The sequence below is a fragment of the Notamacropus eugenii genome, chromosome 6, assembly GCF_028372415.1.
Source record: "Notamacropus eugenii isolate mMacEug1 chromosome 6, mMacEug1.pri_v2, whole genome shotgun sequence".
In the NCBI taxonomy this organism is placed as follows: Eukaryota; Metazoa; Chordata; class Mammalia; order Diprotodontia; family Macropodidae; genus Notamacropus; species Notamacropus eugenii.
This window is the reverse complement of record NC_092877.1, coordinates 208,246,012-208,263,761: the sequence shown is the minus strand read 5'-3', so window position 1 is coordinate 208,263,761 and position 17,750 is coordinate 208,246,012. Positions and strand designations below refer to the sequence as shown.

General features: G+C 37.6%; 1 protein-coding gene across 17 annotated transcripts in view; it reads left to right on the top strand.

Moving 5' to 3' along the window:
- MCF2L (MCF.2 cell line derived transforming sequence like) overlaps window positions 1-17,750 on the top strand; it is a 362,484-nt gene that overhangs the window by 308,869 nt on the left and 35,865 nt on the right. For 14 of the 17 annotated variants that reach the window (XM_072621934.1, XM_072621919.1, XM_072621931.1 and 11 more), the window contains 5 exons: window positions 86-205; window positions 6,441-6,557; window positions 7,192-7,341; window positions 9,741-9,865; window positions 15,668-15,782. In XM_072621934.1, coding sequence (XP_072478035.1) covers window positions 86-205; window positions 6,441-6,557; window positions 7,192-7,341; window positions 9,741-9,865; window positions 15,668-15,782 — 627 coding nt within the window. The remainder of the gene's footprint in view (window positions 1-85; window positions 206-6,440; window positions 6,558-7,191; window positions 7,342-9,740; window positions 9,866-15,667; window positions 15,783-17,750) is intronic. The other 3 variants (XM_072621928.1, XM_072621923.1, XM_072621918.1) reach the window with 1 other exon arrangement.

Genomic DNA, 17,750 nt, shown 5'->3' with positions numbered 1-17,750 from the left:
TTTTATATTATAGTTGGAGTTTTAACTTCACCCTAGAGCTGCAGTAGCCATATGTTGTTTCTAAGCAATATCTTTTTACTTACAGGCATCTTTCCCAGGGAACCTGCAACTTGTCCTTGTTCTGCGCCCAACAGGATTTTTACAAAGGACTCTCTCAGACATTGCTTTCAAATTCAATAGAGATGAATTTAAAATGAAGGTACCTGTAAGTATTTCAGTACTTGATCTCCCCCCTCCCCCAATATGCTTATGAGCCAAGTAATCTCTTCCTTTGTCATCAATGGAAATTGTCTAAAGTATTGATAATCATTATTATTTTTTTTTAGTATTGATAATTATTATAAAATTGTTTTGATGAGAATCTGGACACATTCCTCAGGGAGGATCCTAAGGATGTCATTAAAGAGACTTGGAAAAGTGGTTGGAACTTGAACTGGGAAAGGTTTGATTGACTATTCTTTGAGTTTTAGACCTCCATAAATTATCCTTTGACAGATCTAGATGTTAGCCTAGAACCGGAAGTGGAAAACTTGAGCCTCATAACAGAAATTAGAATCAAACTTAATAGTCTGCTGATTTTGCCAGAGAGAACTGAGTGTGAGAAATAAGAATAGAATAGGGTGTTCCTTTAAGTCGTCTGTGTCTAGATCATAATATTTAGAATAGGATTTTCTGACTCTATAAGTCATAATTTATTTTGATTATGCTTTGTTTTACCTTCCCCTTAGTAAGATCCCTTCTGAAAAAACCCACCCAAATTTATCTCAATCAAAACAAAGGTAAGAAGGGATCTGTATACCCCCAACCCTTGGTAGTAGCATGATGTTGTGCAAAGACTCATGGATTGGATGTCAATGCCCAATCCATGTTCTGCCACACCTGTGTGACAGTGGACAAGTTACTAATTTATTTGGAAAATGAGAGGGATGGTAGAGGTGAAAATTCAGAGAAGGAAAAGCTGAAGAGCTTATGTTAACTTGGGACAATCCTCCACGGTGCTAAATCAAATTCCAACCCAAGTTTTATGTGAATAGATGTTTTAAAAAAGTTATGAGATTGTCAAATTGTTAATATGGTAGCTAGGTGGCCCAGTGGAAAGTGCGCTGGACCTGGAATCAGAAAAGATTCCTCTTCCTGAGTTCAAATCCGGCCTCAGACATTTACTAGCTGTGTGACCCTGGGCAAGTCACTTACCTGTGTTTATCTCAGTTTCCTCATCTGTAAAATGAACTGAAGAAGGAAATGGCAAACTACTCCTGTATCTCTGCCACAAAAATTGCTAGTGAGATCACAGAGATGACTCAACAGCAGCAATTAACAAAGGACTAAATTGTTGATTTATAATCAATCAACAAGTATCTGTCAAGGGTCTCCCATGTGTCAGGCCCTGGGTTAGATGCTGAGAATACAAAGACAAAATGAGAGTTCCTACCTCTAGGGACTTCTCTCTATTACATAAACTTCCTTTTCATATTATTTATAGCCCTTCCTCCCCCTTGGATTCTTCTTTAAAAGAGATTACTACCCAATGACCATTTCATAGACAGAAGCCTGATATCATAGAACTCTAGAGCTAGAAGGTACTTTGGAGATTATCTCATAGTTTAATAGACATTCAAATAATTCAAACATTATTGTTGAGTCATTCAGTCATGTCAGACTCTTCATGACCCTTTTTGGGGTTTTCTTGGCAAAGATGCTGGAGTGGTTCACCATTTCCTTTTCCAGCTCATTTTACAAATGAGGAAACTGAGGCAAACAGGGTTAAGTAACCTGCCCAGATTTGAGCTCAGTATAATGAGTCTTCTGGATTCCAAGCCCAGTGCTTTGTTCGCTGCTCCACTTATTTGCCCCTGGTCAAATGGACCCTCAACATATTGAAAATCATAAGTCAAAGACAACCCTTTTGTTTACAGGATCAATAGATAACCACTATGACCATCTGAAACCCCAAGAGAGGAAGAAGAAAGTATTATCCGATCTGTAGAATGCTTTGGGGCCACAGAAACATGGTTTTAAGCTTTTTTAAAAATTGAGACAGAATGCCATCCCCACCTCATTGCCTCACACATGAGTTTCTCCTACAAATTAAATGATATATCTGTCTAGGAAGATAGAATTAGATCACTGAAGGAATAGATAGTATGCTGGATCTGGAGTCAGAAAAACGTGAGTTCTAGCCTCAGATTCTTACTAGCTGTGTGACTCTGGGCAAGTCACTTCACCTCTGTCTCCCAGTTGCAAAAATGGGGATAATAATAGTACCTACCTTTCTTAGGATTATTGTGAGAATCAAGTGAGCACCAACCGAAAAAGCACTTAGCCCTGTGCCTGACACACAGTAGGTACTATTTAAGTATTTCCTTCCTTTCCCCCTTCTGTCTTTTTCTCTAATGAAGGACATCTTTTTTTTCTTTCTAGGACTGCGACTGTTCTTAAAAAAAACCGAAATGTGCAAAACTCAATATGTTGGTAGTAGCATTAAGTTAATTTGTATTTCCCATACAATATAGTTAATGGCACTGAATTACCAATAGTTACTTAATGAACTATCATGGCACAAGTGGCTGCCAATATAAGCTTTCTCTCATGTGAATTTCTGCTGAAATAGTGCACTGCACTCCTTTAAAATAAGAGAGCAAAAGTATATGTGGCTTGATCCAAGAGCCCCTATCATGTCTTAGGAAATGGGAATTGAATTGTTTGTGGAAACTGATTCTGATGACCATGCTAATTTTTATAAAATAGTTCTTAGGATTGGTCTTTTCTTAATGATGTCTAAGTCTTTGTGACTCCATTTGGCATTTTCTTGGCAGAGATATTGGAATGGTTTGCCCTCTCCTTCTCTAGCTCATTTTATAGATGAGGAAACTGAGGCAAATAGAGTTAAATGATTTGGCTAGGGACACACAGCTAGTAAGTGTCTGAGGCTGTATCTGAACTCAGGAAGATGAATCTTTCTGCCTCCAGGGCGGGCAGGCTCTACATCCACTGCACCACCTAGCTGCACCCCTTTTCTCTATCATGTTTCCCCAAACCAACCTGTCCACACAAATCAAACAAAAGCAAACATGATTGAGAAAAGAAAGAATGAAGAAAGGGTGGTTTTCATTCCCTTTGCTCACCATCACCCATCTTTGCCATATCCCCTCCCTCCAACATATGAAACCACTTTCTTCATCATTCACAGAATCATTGATTTTTTGCTGGAAAAGACCTTTAAGATCACCTACTTTAGGCCCCTCACTTTACAGATAAGGAAACTGAGTCTCAGAGATGTAAAGTGAGTTGTCCATGGTCATGCAGGTAGTAAAGTGGTTGACCTAGCATTTGAACTCAGGTTCTCTGACTCCAAATTCATCCATCTTTACACTGCAGTACTACCTTTTTTCTAGTGCACTGATGCTTCAGATTGCCATGTTCCAATCATTGGTTAAGTAACTTCATGCGTGACTGTTGTGGCCATACTACTCTTCATCTAGAATTATTTTTTACTATTCTTTATTATTTTATTATTATACTTATGTAGTATTTTAAAGTTCAGAAATCCTTTACCTAAATTTTCTCATTTGAACCTCAAAATAACTTTGAAAAGTATTATTCCTATTTTGCAGATAAGCAAACTGAGATTCATAGAGCATACGTGACTTTCCCATAGTCACATAGCTAGGAAACATCACAGGCAGAATTCCAACCCAAATCTTCCTTTCTTACTCCAAGTTTAGCATTCTGTCCTTTATAACTGAAGCCATAACTCTTTCCCCTCACCTGTTCATCCTGCTAAAAGCACTTGATTTATAGCAACCCTGGACAGTTTAGTACTTTCTACATGGGCACAGTAGGCTATCTGTGAAAATACCACACTGCGTCATTTTAAATAGAAGCATCAAATGCTCTGGGATTTTTGTGAATATTTATGTTCTGTGTTTGTAGCACGAAAGCAGCCTTAGAGTCTGAAGAACCTCTGTGGATGTGATTCATGGTAAACCTCACGAAAGCGAAGACCATTGCTTTAGGTTTCCTGTACATCATCATTTGGCGCACTTAGGATGGTTTGAGTCCATGTTAACCGTAGATAGCACTTTAAGGTATAGAGTTCCATGTTCTTTGGAGCCTTCTATACCTCGTAAGCCTATTGAGCAGAACATTTCCATTTTTATAATCTTCATAATGAATACAAAATATTTTCTACCACCATTTAGATTAAGCTTGACTTTATATTTGACAAGGAAGCCTCATCAGGAACTATTTCACACATACTTGTGCATGGGAAGGAAGTAGTTTCCTTTAGAGTGACACCACTATGTCATATTAATAGTCAAGAACCAGATTTCAAAAGACATATTAGCATTAAAACCTCTGGCCTTTTCTCATCTGCTGGGTCGTCGTTAAAGGTTCTTCTCTTTGCCTTATGTGCAGATGTTACTTGGAGACCCTGGTGATCAACAGCTCACTCCCAGCATTGGTAGAGTATCCACAACTCTAGAAGGTAGCACACTGGGAAGAAACTGATCAATGAATGGGAATGCTTTGTACCAATCTTTAATTATTGAAAATGAATATTTTTATTAAGCATACACAGTGTGCTAGTGATCATATAGAAAACCTAAAATATGGGACTGTTGATGGAACTGTGAACTAATCCAACCATTTTGGGGAATAATCTGGAATTATGCCCAAAGAGTTATAAAAATGACTGTACCCTTTGACCCAGAAATACCATTATTCTATTTCCCAAGGTGATTAAGGAAAAAAGAAAAGTCTTCATGTTCTAAAATACTTGTAGCAAATCTCTTTGTGGTGACAAAGAACTAGAAATTGAAGGGGATGGCTGAACAAGTTGTGGTATATGATTATAATGAAATACTATTATACTGTAAGAAATGATAAGTAGGTTGACTTTAGATGAACATGGATGGATTTAGATGAAATAATAAAGAGTGCAGTGAACAAAACCAAGAGAACATTGTACACAGTAATAGCAGTATTGTTCAAAGAACTACTTTGAACAAGGCATTTTGAGTATCATAAATGCTTGAATCAGCTACAAACGACCTATAAAGGAAGATGCTATACATATCCAGAGAAAGAAATATGTACAGTATGATTTTACACACACACACACACACATGCGCGCGCACACACACATTTGTGTCTAATGGAAAACCTTCTCTAAGGCAGGGTGGGAAGAAAGGGAGAAAAAAATGCACAACAGAATAAAAGAAAACCCAAAAGGAAGTACAGAAAGCAGGATAGCTTTGAAAGTGATGTGTAGTATTTATTACATAGTTTTTCAAATAAAGTAAACAGTATGAAATGGAAATTCATGGTTTTATATTCTCTTTTTATGTTGTGCTGTGTACATAGAAATGTTCTTTTTTGTCTTTTTGCACTTAAGTTCAAAATGAGCAAACAAGTTTTTAAAAGAAAACTTAAAATAAAGAAATCTAAAAAGGTTCCACAGAAATGCATGAGTAATGAGAAAAAAATGTAGGGAAGTTAAGTTCGCTTGGAGGGCACTAAAACAAATGGTGTAAAAAGATAAAAATGGGGGCTGACTAAGCCTCTTTTAGAGAGTTCCATTCTTAAATACATTTTCTTCTGATTTCCTAATATAAATTACGCTATTTTTAATCTCAACGAATAGTTAGCAATAGCCAGGGTGGTAATACAGAACAGATGTGAAATGGATCTAAGGACTATTTTGGAAGGTTTATTTGATATCTTACAGAGCAATGGTGTTTTTTTATGTGAAATCTTGGAGTTTCATTAAATTAAAAAAAGGAAAAAGTTATACATAGCAAAAACTGAAAATAAGCCCTGGATAATTTGGTTCTGTTTCACTAATAAAAACTTTTCTTCTCTCTTAACTGTGTTTGTGCAGAGGAATCATTTAAATGTGATAACCATGGCATTTAAATGGCATACACATATATCTGATGTGTAGATAGAATGTAAGTTCCTTGAGGGAAGGAACTATTCCAGTTTTATATTTGTATCCCTGGCATGCTGCCTAGTATATGGTAGGTACTTAATTAATAGACTCTAGGCTTGTAGATCTAGAATTGCAAGGGACTTCAAAAACCATTCGCTTCAACCCTATAATGTTACAGATGAGGAAACTGGGACTAAAAGAAGTGAAATGACTTTTCACAAAAGTTGATTGATTGAAATGTGAAAATTGATGAATTTGCCATACCTATTATGCATTATTTAGCTAACATTTGGGGTGCTGTGCAAACACTAATTGGTACCTGATAAAACTGCATTTTTTTCCTCTGCAATGGGTACAAATAAATTGACATTTCTCAAACTTGACAGCTATTATTTTCACCAACCACGTCCTTTGCAGCCATGAAGATATAATCCCCTGATAGATTAGTGTTAGCGCTATAGATGGATGCTCTATTTGTGGGTTTTGCTTTGTTTCCTTTTTCTAGATCATAATGCTCAGTTCAGTACCAGAATTGCAGAGTTATATTGACAAAACACAACTAACGGAAGATCTTGGTGGGACCCTGGACTATTGCCATAGCAGGTGGCTATCTCACCGCACAGTAAGTGACCTTTCCAATTATGTTTTGGTTGTTGGGAGGAAAGGAAGGGAAAACATTTCCCTTGATTACATGCTTACCATATAGTCCTGCTTCTGCATCATGGCATTAAGTTTTCCCAAACATGTTCATATTAACAAAAATTTACTTCCAAAGAATGAGGAGATGGTCTCAATGGAACTTAGTCATCTTAAAGAAATAACATGAGTAATAAGTTTGGGAGTGGTTTTCTGCAGGCTTAAAGGCAAAAGACTATGTTGTGGTTTTCATGTGTGTGTGTATGAGAGAGAGAGAGAGAGTGAGAGAGAGAGAGAGCGCACATGTGGTCATTCTACTCTTCACAGAGAGAGGGAGAGAAGTCAAATACAGAATTACTCTGAATTTTGAGATTATGTTAAAAGAATGTCTGATCTGAATCTGGGAGAAAAAAAAGCATGCAGCCAAGGAACGAATGGTGAAGGTACTTGTCTATAAACATATAGTTGCTCAGATTTTCTCTGAGATCTCTTACTTTTGGAATGAGGTGATGTTTAATTTGTTAGCTGTTATGAGATCTAGGTCTCATTTTAAATCAGCAGCCGTGTTGTGTGCATGGGATATTTTATGATAGCCATTTTTTCCCTCTTTATTTCAAAAGGCTATTGAAAGTTTTGCCCTAATGGTTAAGCAAACAGCTCAAATGCTCCAGTCCTTTGGGACAGAACTGGCTGAGACGGAATTACCTAATGATGTACAATCAACCAGCTCCATTCTTTCAGCACACACAGAGAAGAAGGGCCAAATGAAGGTAAGTGAAGGATGGGAAGGGGGAAAGCTGGCTGAGGTTAAACACTAAAGGGCTCTGATCATTGAAGAGAAATTTCGAAGAGGAAAGGAACATAATTTTCTTGATTATACCAAGCAGGAGGCTGAAACATGCTTCAAAAAGCCACTCTTATTAGCTACTGCTCATTAGCTTCCAAGTTTGGAGACTGAGGATTCACTTTTATTTCTAACATAAAAAGCACATTTTTTTCTCTCTGATATAAAAAAGACAGCCTTAGTAGAATGCAGATTGAAACATGTTCTTGTGGTGGTATCAAATGTGGGTAACAAATCCTTTGCATCACTGAGTAATGATGAGATCTACACAGAATTATGCATTAGGCTTTAAAGATATCTTTCCTCAGAGTGATTCATGCTGGTGATCACTGAGTCTATTGGTCAATCTCATGTAGATTTTAAAGGTAAGATTCCTACAGTACCTTAAGGCAGATATTAGACACACAGGTGGGGGACATTGTGTTTTATGACAATTTCAGAAATCCAGGGGTTTTATCTTACCATATTTACTTACTGATTTCCTCTCCCAATGTCTTCCTCTCCCCACTTTGTATAAATTCCATTTTTTTCTTCACACAAGCCTACTCCTACACACTGGCTAAGCTTTTTGCTTTGGCACAGCAGTCACTTCTCTCGATAGAAGCTTTTCTAAGGAGGATGCACTCAAAAGTCACCAGACATGCAGCCCTATCTAGCTTAAAGCAATATCTTGCTCTGCTTTTAAAGAAATTACTGAAGGAAGGTGTGTTGGACAACCTATCTTCCTTACTGCTAAGTGATGTGTAACTGACTGAGTCAGTGTTAATAAATGGGGGCAAGTCTCTTAACCTCTGTGTCCCATACAACTCTCTAAAACTGTCCATTGAAAAGACAGTAGCAACCTAGATGGATTTTTAATTATTCTGCCACCACTACAGTCACAAGCCAGGTTAAAAAATTATTTTCGTGAGCTACTTCACAGTATTGTTGTTGAAGAAAGTGTTTTGTAAATCTCAAAGTGCCATATAAATGTGAACTGCTATTATTGTCATCCAGATGCTTGCATAATTCCTTCCCCCACCCCAACTTGTTTTTTTATGGAAATGTCAAGGGAAAATGCTCCCTAGAGCTGAACTTATGGGAGGTGCTTGGCTTTCCAGTATATTTATACTAGCTTTTGTTTGTTCCCAAGAAAAAATGATGACTAAGTATTTATGCCAACCAGAACTTCACATAGATTGCCTTAATTTCACATCGGACTCAAATGATTGATATACCATCTTCTTTAACTATTAGACCTGCATGTTCATTCTAGCTTTGCCACTAGGAAGGAATGAAATAATTATTTATTAAGAATATACACAGTGCTGGGAACTGTGCCAAACACTTTACAAATATTATCACATGGACCTCGCAACCCATAAGAGATAGGGGCTCTTATTATCACTATTTTACAAGTGAGGAAACTAAGGCAAACAAAGAGTAAGCGATTTTTGCCCAGGGTCACTAAGATAATTAAGACTGGATTTGAGCTCAGAAGACCCAGTACTCTATCTACTATGCTACCGAGCTGCCAAGCTAGTTATGTGACCTTTGTCAAGTAATTTCATTTTCATAATGAAAGTCATAAGATTGCCTTAGATAATCTCCAAAAACAAATTTTCTAGCTTTTTTATTGTATCATTGACATGATAACCTGGGGGCTGGTTGGTGGGACAGTGGGTAGAACTCTGAGCTTGGAATCAGGAAGACTCATTTCCCTGAGTTCAGATTTGGCCTCATACACTTACTGGTTGTGTGACTGTGGGCAGATCACTTCACCCTGTTTTCCTCAGTCTGTCATTTGTAAAATGAGCTGGAGAAGGAAATGGCAAACCACTCAAATATCTTCACCAAGGAAATTTAAGATGGGGTCACAAAGAGTCGGACGTGACTGAAAAGTGACTGAACCACAAAAGTAGCCTGGCACATAGTAGGCGCTTAATAAGTGTTTGTGGGTTGGTTGCTTTATAACCTAATCCTGGCTTTTTCTTTCACTGGTTGTGTAATGTTGACCAAGTCATTTAATTCCTCTGAACTTGAAAGTTTCCTTACAAGTAAAATGAGAGCTGAGCCGGTTGATTTCTACAATCCCTTCTGGCTCTGAAAATTCTATGGTTCTATAAACTTATTCAAGGAGGCAATTTCTTTGTCAGTATCCTCAATACCATTATTATTTTCACCATCCTTTACAATTTTTTCCCTTCTGTCTTGCCACATACTCCTTAAATCAACCTTTTCAGAAAATTAGCAAATAGCATAGTTTCTAATGATTCATGATATATTGATAATGAAATCTCTAAAATTCCGATAAGCAAATTTGAACGAGCTGATGTCTTTCCGCAGGAAGATATGATGTTAGCATTAAAAGAGGGACACACCATCCTTGAAAGCATTAGAGAGCCACTGGCCAAGAATCCCGAATCCAACCTGAATCAAGATCAGCTTGACAATCAAACCACAGTGCAAAGGTGAGGGGAACCGTGAAATGTTTGTGGCTATTTTGCTTTCTTCTTTAATAATTTTTATTTCAGTTGACAGGCGTTTAATCTTTTTCTCTCTCAACTCTGCTTCTATGCTGACAGGGAAAAAACAAAAACCTTATAACAAATATATATGGTCAAGTTTTACTTTGAATTCAAGAGATTTTAGAAGGGTGCTCATATTTGCAAAGGAAGCTAAATGTTGCTTGAGTGACCAGGTAGACAGAGGCAAAATTATACAGTGGCAAAGTGTAGCCAACTGGGAATGATCCAGTGAAATAGATTCTCAGCCCCATGCGGATTATCGCTAACAGGGTGACTGAGCAATTGACTGAATCTCTCTAAGCTCCAATGCTTTCACTTGTAAAATGAAGAAATTGGAATGTATTTTCCCCAAAGTCACTTCTAGCTCTACAATCTATGATTTTATGAAATTCTAGGCACTTATCCCTTTGAACTCCAAAGGAAACCTCATTTTGTAGTTCAGGATATTCTCTGAAATGAAAACCACTAAATTTCAAAGCTGGGAGAATTCTTTATGATACCAAATACTGATAAGAATAATGTCTTAGTTTATTGCACCCTCTCCTTTCCAAATATGTTTTGCATTTGCTTTCTTCTTTGTACTTACAGTATCCCTTTAGAGTGGGAGTGTCATAGATTTTTTTTTAGTTAATAAAAAGGGAAACATTTAGAAAGGGGGATTCATTTCTGGGTGGGTTTTTAGGTCAGCATCCAAATCACACTTTTAAAAGTTAAATATTAAGTTGAGAAGCTACATGATGTATTAGAGCGTGGGATTAAGAGTCAGAGAATGTACATTTGATCCCCTACTAGCTATTCAACTGTGGGCAAAACTTTTCAAGTAAATGTTTTGGAAACTACTAATCACTATTTATAAGTTAGATTAGATCAGAGATGTCAAACTTGCTACTGCGTGAAAAATTTCCAAGTTTGGCCAGAACCAGATTAAAATGTAATTGGGAAATGTTTAACAAAATAAACTTTAAAAAAAATACATGAGTAATGTTAATTTGTGGTTTTCTAAGTTAACATGTGGCTGCAAGGGACCCATTTCTTCTTTTGGTTTTTTTTTTTTTGCTTTAAAATAAAACTTTATTTTCTTGTACCCACATTTATAATCTATCCCTCTGATCACCTAGCATGAAACAAAACAAAACAAAAAACAGTCTTCAATGTAAATATGCATAACCCATATCGGGAATGTATTTTAAGGTCATCTTGTGTCTGGCAGGAGGTGAGTAACATGTTAATCTTCAGTCCTTTGGGCTAATTGCTTATCATTGCATTGACCAGAGTTCTGAGACATTCAAAGATGTTTTTTCCTACAATGTTTTCATTGTACAAATGCTTCTCCTTGTTCCAATCACTTCACTCTGCATCAGTTCATAAAAGTCTTCTCACTGCTTTATGTTGCTCTCCTAGTTCCTTGAGCACTGGCTCAATGCCCTTTACCACAACATAACGTAATGTAACATAACATAAAATAGTATAAACTAAAATCGTATATATAAAAAGATATGAACTAAAATAGTATAAACATAATATCAATATAGTGTGACCTAGTATTTCTATGGCACTTAAGGTTACAACATGCTTTACAATTATAATCTTATTTTATCCTTACAACAATTCTGGGAGGTAGGTATTATTATACTCATTTTACAAATGAGGAAACTGAGGCTGTGGGAAGTTAAGTGAGTTGCCCAAGGTTTCATAGCTAATAATTGTAAGAGACAGGATTTAAACTCAGGTCTTCCTGATTCCAGGTTTTATTTGAGTTTAGCATCACGGGGTAGATGACTTCCCAAGTGCTCAGGTCTTCGCCTATGATCCTATGTAAATATGAATGTAAGAATGATCTTACTCATGTACCACCATCAGGGCCTAGACATTTCTATAGGTCTTAGACTTTTCTGTGCCAGGCCTTTTGCGTGCTTGCTTTGACAGATCAGCTTCCCACCATCATTGGAGTAGAGTCTGACGTCCTTTAAATAGAGCTAAACGGTAGATACCAGGGATAGGAACAAAATAAAAGCCACTAGCTGAGGACTTCCTAGGTCCAGTTCATTCTGATCCATCCAGAATCAGTGAAGTACCTGTCTTGATCAAGGTACCTTTGTTAAGTGCTGGGGACAAAATTGCTTCCCTCACGGAGCTTATATAATACTAAGGAGAATATTGCACATAACCAGAGATGTTTGTACACAATGATAATAAAGACTTGCCGTGGGAGAAAGTGAACCTTGAAGGAAGCTAAGCATCCTCAGAAGTAAAGAGATTAAATTCCAGACACAGAGGGTGACCTGGACACACAGAGTCAAGAAAGGGAGTTATGATTTCCAGTAACAGATAGAAGGAACATAGAGTGCATGAATCAGAGCAATATGAAATATGCCTGGAAAAATCATCCTGAGCCAGGTAATGAAGGAAATTAAATGCCAATCTGAGAAGATTATATTATCCCTCAGGCAATAGGAGACTATTAGAGGTTCTTGAGTGCAGGAGTGGTGTGGTCAGACATGTGCTCTAGGAAGATTATTTTGGCAGCTATATGGAAGATAGAGGAGAGGAAGGAGAAGGTAAAAGTCAGAGTCTAATAGGTAAATATTGAAATAAGTAAAGTAAATATTGAAATAGGTAAAGTAAAAACAGAAATAACTATAATGGGAAGAGGATGAATGGAGGAATAACTCTGGTTTTGGATATGTTAAATATGACACAACTATGGGATATTTATCCACTTTGAGTTTTCTAATAGTTGATAATAAATGACTAGAGATCAGGAGATGGGGGCTAAATATATAGACCTGGGAGGCATCACATCTGTGCTTAGGGAGCTTCATAAAAATTGTAAATGAGTAACCATTCTGGAGAGCAATTTGGAACAATGCCCAAAGGGCTATAAAAATGTGCATACCCTTTGACCCAGCAATACCACTTCTAAGACTGTATCCCAAAGAGATCATAAAGATGGGCAAAGGATCCACATTACTAAAATATTTATAGCAGCTCTTTTTGTGGTGGCCAAGAACTGGAAATCAAGGGGATTCCCATCAATTGGGGAATGGCTGAACAAGTTGTGGTGTATGAATGTAATATGGAATACTATTGTGCCATAAGAAATGATGAATGGGTAGCCTTGAGAAAAACCTGGAAAGACTTACATGAACTGATGCTGAGTGAAGTCCGCAGAACCAGGAGAACATTATACATAGTACCAGTTACAGTGTGCAAGGACTGATTTTGATAAACTTAGTCCTTCTCAGCAATGCAAGGACCTAAAACAATTCCAAAGGACTCATGATGGAAAATGCCATCCACGTCTAGAGAAAGAACTATGGAGTCAGAACACAGACTGAAACAGACTATTTTCTTTTTTTGTTAGGTTTCACTGTGTTTTGTTTTGTTTTGTTTTGTTTTTCTCATGGTTTCTCCCATTCGTTATAATTCTTCTATGCAACATGATTGGTATGTAAATGTATTTAATAGGAATGTATGTGTAGAGACCATATAAGATTGCATGCCATCTTGGAGAGAAAGGGGGAAGGGAGGGGGAGAAAATTTAAAACTTATGGAAATGAATGTTGAAAACTGAAAACATAAATTAATAAATTTGGGGAAAAAATTGTAAAGGAGACCGAGAAGTCAGATAAATAGGAAAAGAAATAGGAGAGAAGAATGTTCCTAAAACTCAAAGAACAGATAGTACACAGGATGCAGAGATGGTTAAAAATCAATCAGTAAGCATTTATTAAGCACCTACTCTTTACTAGTCACTGTGCTAAATGCTGGAGATACAAAGAAGGGCAAAAGAAAGTCTCTACTCTCAAGGACCTCACAGTATAATGAGAGAGACAACATGAAAACAGTCATGTGCAAGCACGATGTAGGACGAACTGGAGATTATCTCAGAGAGAAGACACTAATATTGAAAGAGTTAGAGAAAAGGCATCTTGCAGAAGGTTAGGATTTTATCTGAGAAAAGGAAGCCAGAAAAGCCAGGCAGAGATGAGGAGAGAGAATTCTAGGCATGGAAGACATTGTCACATGCAGCGGAGGGGTCAAGAAGGATGATGACTGAGACAGAACCTTCAGATTTAGCAATGAAATAAACATTGCTAGTCTTGCAGAGAGCAGTTTCAGTCAAGTGGTGAGATCCGGAGATAGATTGCAAAGGGCTGAAAAGTGAGTGGGAGGAGAGGACGTATTGGCCAGGTGTGTAGATAATTTCTTTGTCTTTTTCCTCTACCTGGGATTTTGATTGTAAAAGAGAGGCAAAAGGTGGGATAATAGCTTGAGGGAATGGTAAGATCAGGTGAAAACTTCTTCAGGATGGAAGAAATATTGGGCATCTTTGTAGAGGAAAAGAGACAGTAAGACATGACTAAAAATTGTAGAGAGAACAGAAATGGTTGAAGGAGCTCCCAAATGAAACAGAAGAGGATGAGACCAAGGGCACAAGTACAGAGGTTGACCATGGCATGATGAAGGGTCTTTCTTTGTAATGGAATGTAACAAAGAGAAAATGAGAGACAATATAGAGACATTATAAAGGAGAAAAAGGAAGCTTGTAATATATGACCTCTTTTTTCAGTAAAGTAGGAGGTGTCTCTATGGACAGAAAAGAAAGATAGAAATGGTTTAGGAATCTTGAGAGTTTTGAAAGAGTTGTGGGGAACATAATGGAATATCAGTGAAGAATTAAAAGGCTTCCCTCTAAGGATGAAGATGCAATTAAGATTAGAAAACATGAACGTATGGTGTACCCAGTGGACACTATTACTGACTTTGTCTAGTGATGGTCAGCAGTGTGTATGTATGATCAGAGAAGATAGCTAGCCTGGTAACTCAAGGTTGGGATTTGACAAGGTGTGGGTATCAAAAGACCAAGTGGACAAATGAAGTAAGCAAAGAGAACAGTGTGTGACTGAATTGTTTTTATAGGATCAAAATTAGAAAGGGATCCCTATGGTCCATTCCAGATCTGAATCTACATTGTAGTTAATTTGTTTTTTTCTAAGTATATATAAAGAAAATTTGAGAATTCATTTTTGCAAAATTTTGAGTTCCAAATTTTCTCCCTTCCTCCACACTCTCTTCCTAAAATGGTAAGCAATTTGGTATAGGTTATATATGTGCAATCATGTAAAACATATTTCCATATTAGTCAGGGTGGTGAAATAAGAAACAGACAAAAAGAAAAACCCACCAAAAAAGGCGAAAATAGTATGCTTCAGTCTGTATTCAGAGCCTATTAGTTCTTTCTCTGGATGTAAATAGCATTTTCCATCACGAGTCCTTTGGAATTGTCTTGGATCATTGTCTTTCTGAGAAAAGCTCAGTCATTGATAATTGATCATCACACAGCGTTGCTGTTTGTATTGTGTATAATGCTCTCCTGGTTCTGCTTATTTCATTTTGCATCAGTTCATTAAATATATGTTTTTATGACTAAATTAAAAGCTTAGGAGACTCTCAAAAGCCATGTAATAGAAATAAAGTAGCTGGCACTTCTATATGGCAAGTCAGATATTTTATTTTGGTGGGATTGACTTTCTCCTTTGTACGAAGTCTTCAATCTTCCCATGTCAAATGAAAACAAATGATTTACCTCTGAGGGAGAATTTGTTATGGTCTCATACATACATACATACATAGACATATAAATACACATTTGTATATGTATGTGTGTATATACACATATGTGCATGTGTATGTGTGTATTTCTATGCACATATATAGTGTAAAATGATTCTTACCTTTTAGGCTTCTGGATCAGCTGGGTGAAACGGAAGCTGCTTTTGACGAATTTTGGGCTAAGCATCAGCAGAAACTCGAGCAGTGTCTACAGTTACGGAATTTTGAGCAGAATTTTCGAGAGGTGAGTGCCAACAGATTCCAGTGAAACTTGAGGTGTGCTCCTACGTATTGCAGTTGTCTCAAGCAGTGATTGATCACTAGAAGGTGGAATCTTCTAAGTTTCTAGGTTTGCCATCCATAACTACATGCTTTGCCTTCGCTACACCTTAGTAGGCAGTCATCATGAGTCACTGTGACCTCCACACACACACACACACACACACACACACACACACACACACACACACACACACACACAAACCATCCCTTGGTGGTCCATCCTTCTGATGGTGACACCCTCCACAATTAGCTAGGCTAGTCCTTGCATGATAGATGCAAGGTCTCTTGCTATGACTTTAACTCCAAGTCTTTTTTGTAGAACCTTCCAGGAGTTAGGCTTAACCTAGTATAGCCTTCAAGAGCCGTGAAGAGGAAATAGATTAGGTCTTTGGTAGGAAAGAGAAATTAAAAACACCAAAAAACCCTCTTATAATACAAGGTGGTGCCTAGTGTGATAAGGCTGCTGGAAAGGGATCTCAGAATTTAAAAGAAGGAAAGATCGTGCTTGTCCAAGCCAGAAAACCAGATCCAGATTGAGTACACGTCATAGACAGTAAACGATTTTAGAGTTCTAAGGAGGACATCAGCCTAAGTCAGAGTGACAAAGGAAGAATCTATAAAAGGAAGTGGGCTTCAGGTGGGCCTTGAAAGCTAAATAGTAGTGGACAAATAAGCCTTATTATGAGTAAAAAAAAATCATTTTGATTAGGTGGTGACCAAGAACAATGTTAAATCTGGTGGAAAAAAAGAGAACGCTAGTGACTTTCAATCTTGTTATGTTTAGGTTGCCTTTTAGGGACACTCTTATGTAACAACTGTTCTAGAGATTGCTGTGACACTTTAGCAGTTTTATTTAATGAGGAATGCTCTTCATTTGTTTACATAAAAGTAGTAGAGACCTAAATTCTCCTTTTTGTGAGATCTTCTCCAGGTGTGAAGCAGAAAATAGCAAAAAGAGACCATGATGAAAACCGACCTGGCAGTACTCTGAGCTTGCTCACTTACTAGCTGTGTGACCTTGGTCAAGTCCCTTAACCTCTCTGAGCCTCAGTTGCCTCGTCTGTAAAATAAGACTAGATGGCCCTGAAGGCCTTTCCAATTCTAGATCTATGTTCCTAAGCTTCTATAACTGTAACCCAGAGTGTGCACTGATAAAGATTCCAGCCAGGGGTGGGGAACCTGCAGCCTCAAGGCCACATGAGGCTTGTGAAGGGCAACTGAGCTTTGAAGGGAGCCAGAGACTTCAGGGGGAGAGAGAACCAAATAGACTCTTCCAGCATCCTTAATAAGTCCAAATGAAAACACAGAATGAAAACAAAAAGTTGTTTAATTGGAAAGGAATGTGGGCCCAGAATTTTCATTTTAGCCCCTGATTTCATTCTGAGCTGTCTCATGAATCACTGCGTTCTAGTGGCTAACTTTTGATTTTAGCAAGCTTATCCTTACCACCAAGAATGCTTGAGTATTAAAAAGCTGAATCTCCCAGGGCTTAGAAGTGCTTAACAGCACTGCAGCAGGCTTTCATGCCTTTATCCCAAGAGGGTTTTTAAAACCCTGCCAGCTCCTTCCTTTGTTCTGCAGGACTGGGCAGATCTCAGGAAACAGCAAAATCACTTGTCTCAGCATCTTGGTATAGCTTTCTTTGCTTATAACCTTTTCTTCATGAAAATTAAAAATGAATGAACATGTAACTCAGGTTCTAGCATCAGCCTAGTATTTCTGGTAACGTCATGATGCAACAAGAAGACCTGTAAATCTGGGAGTCAGAAGACCACGATTTTATGCTGGCTCAGCCCCTTAGCAAGTCACATGATTGTGAACATGGAACCTTTGTCTCTTCTTTGGAAAGGAGAATGATAATCTTTGTAATACCTGCCTCACAAGGTTGTTTTGTAGGAAGCACTTTCTAAATTTCTACATAAATGCCTCT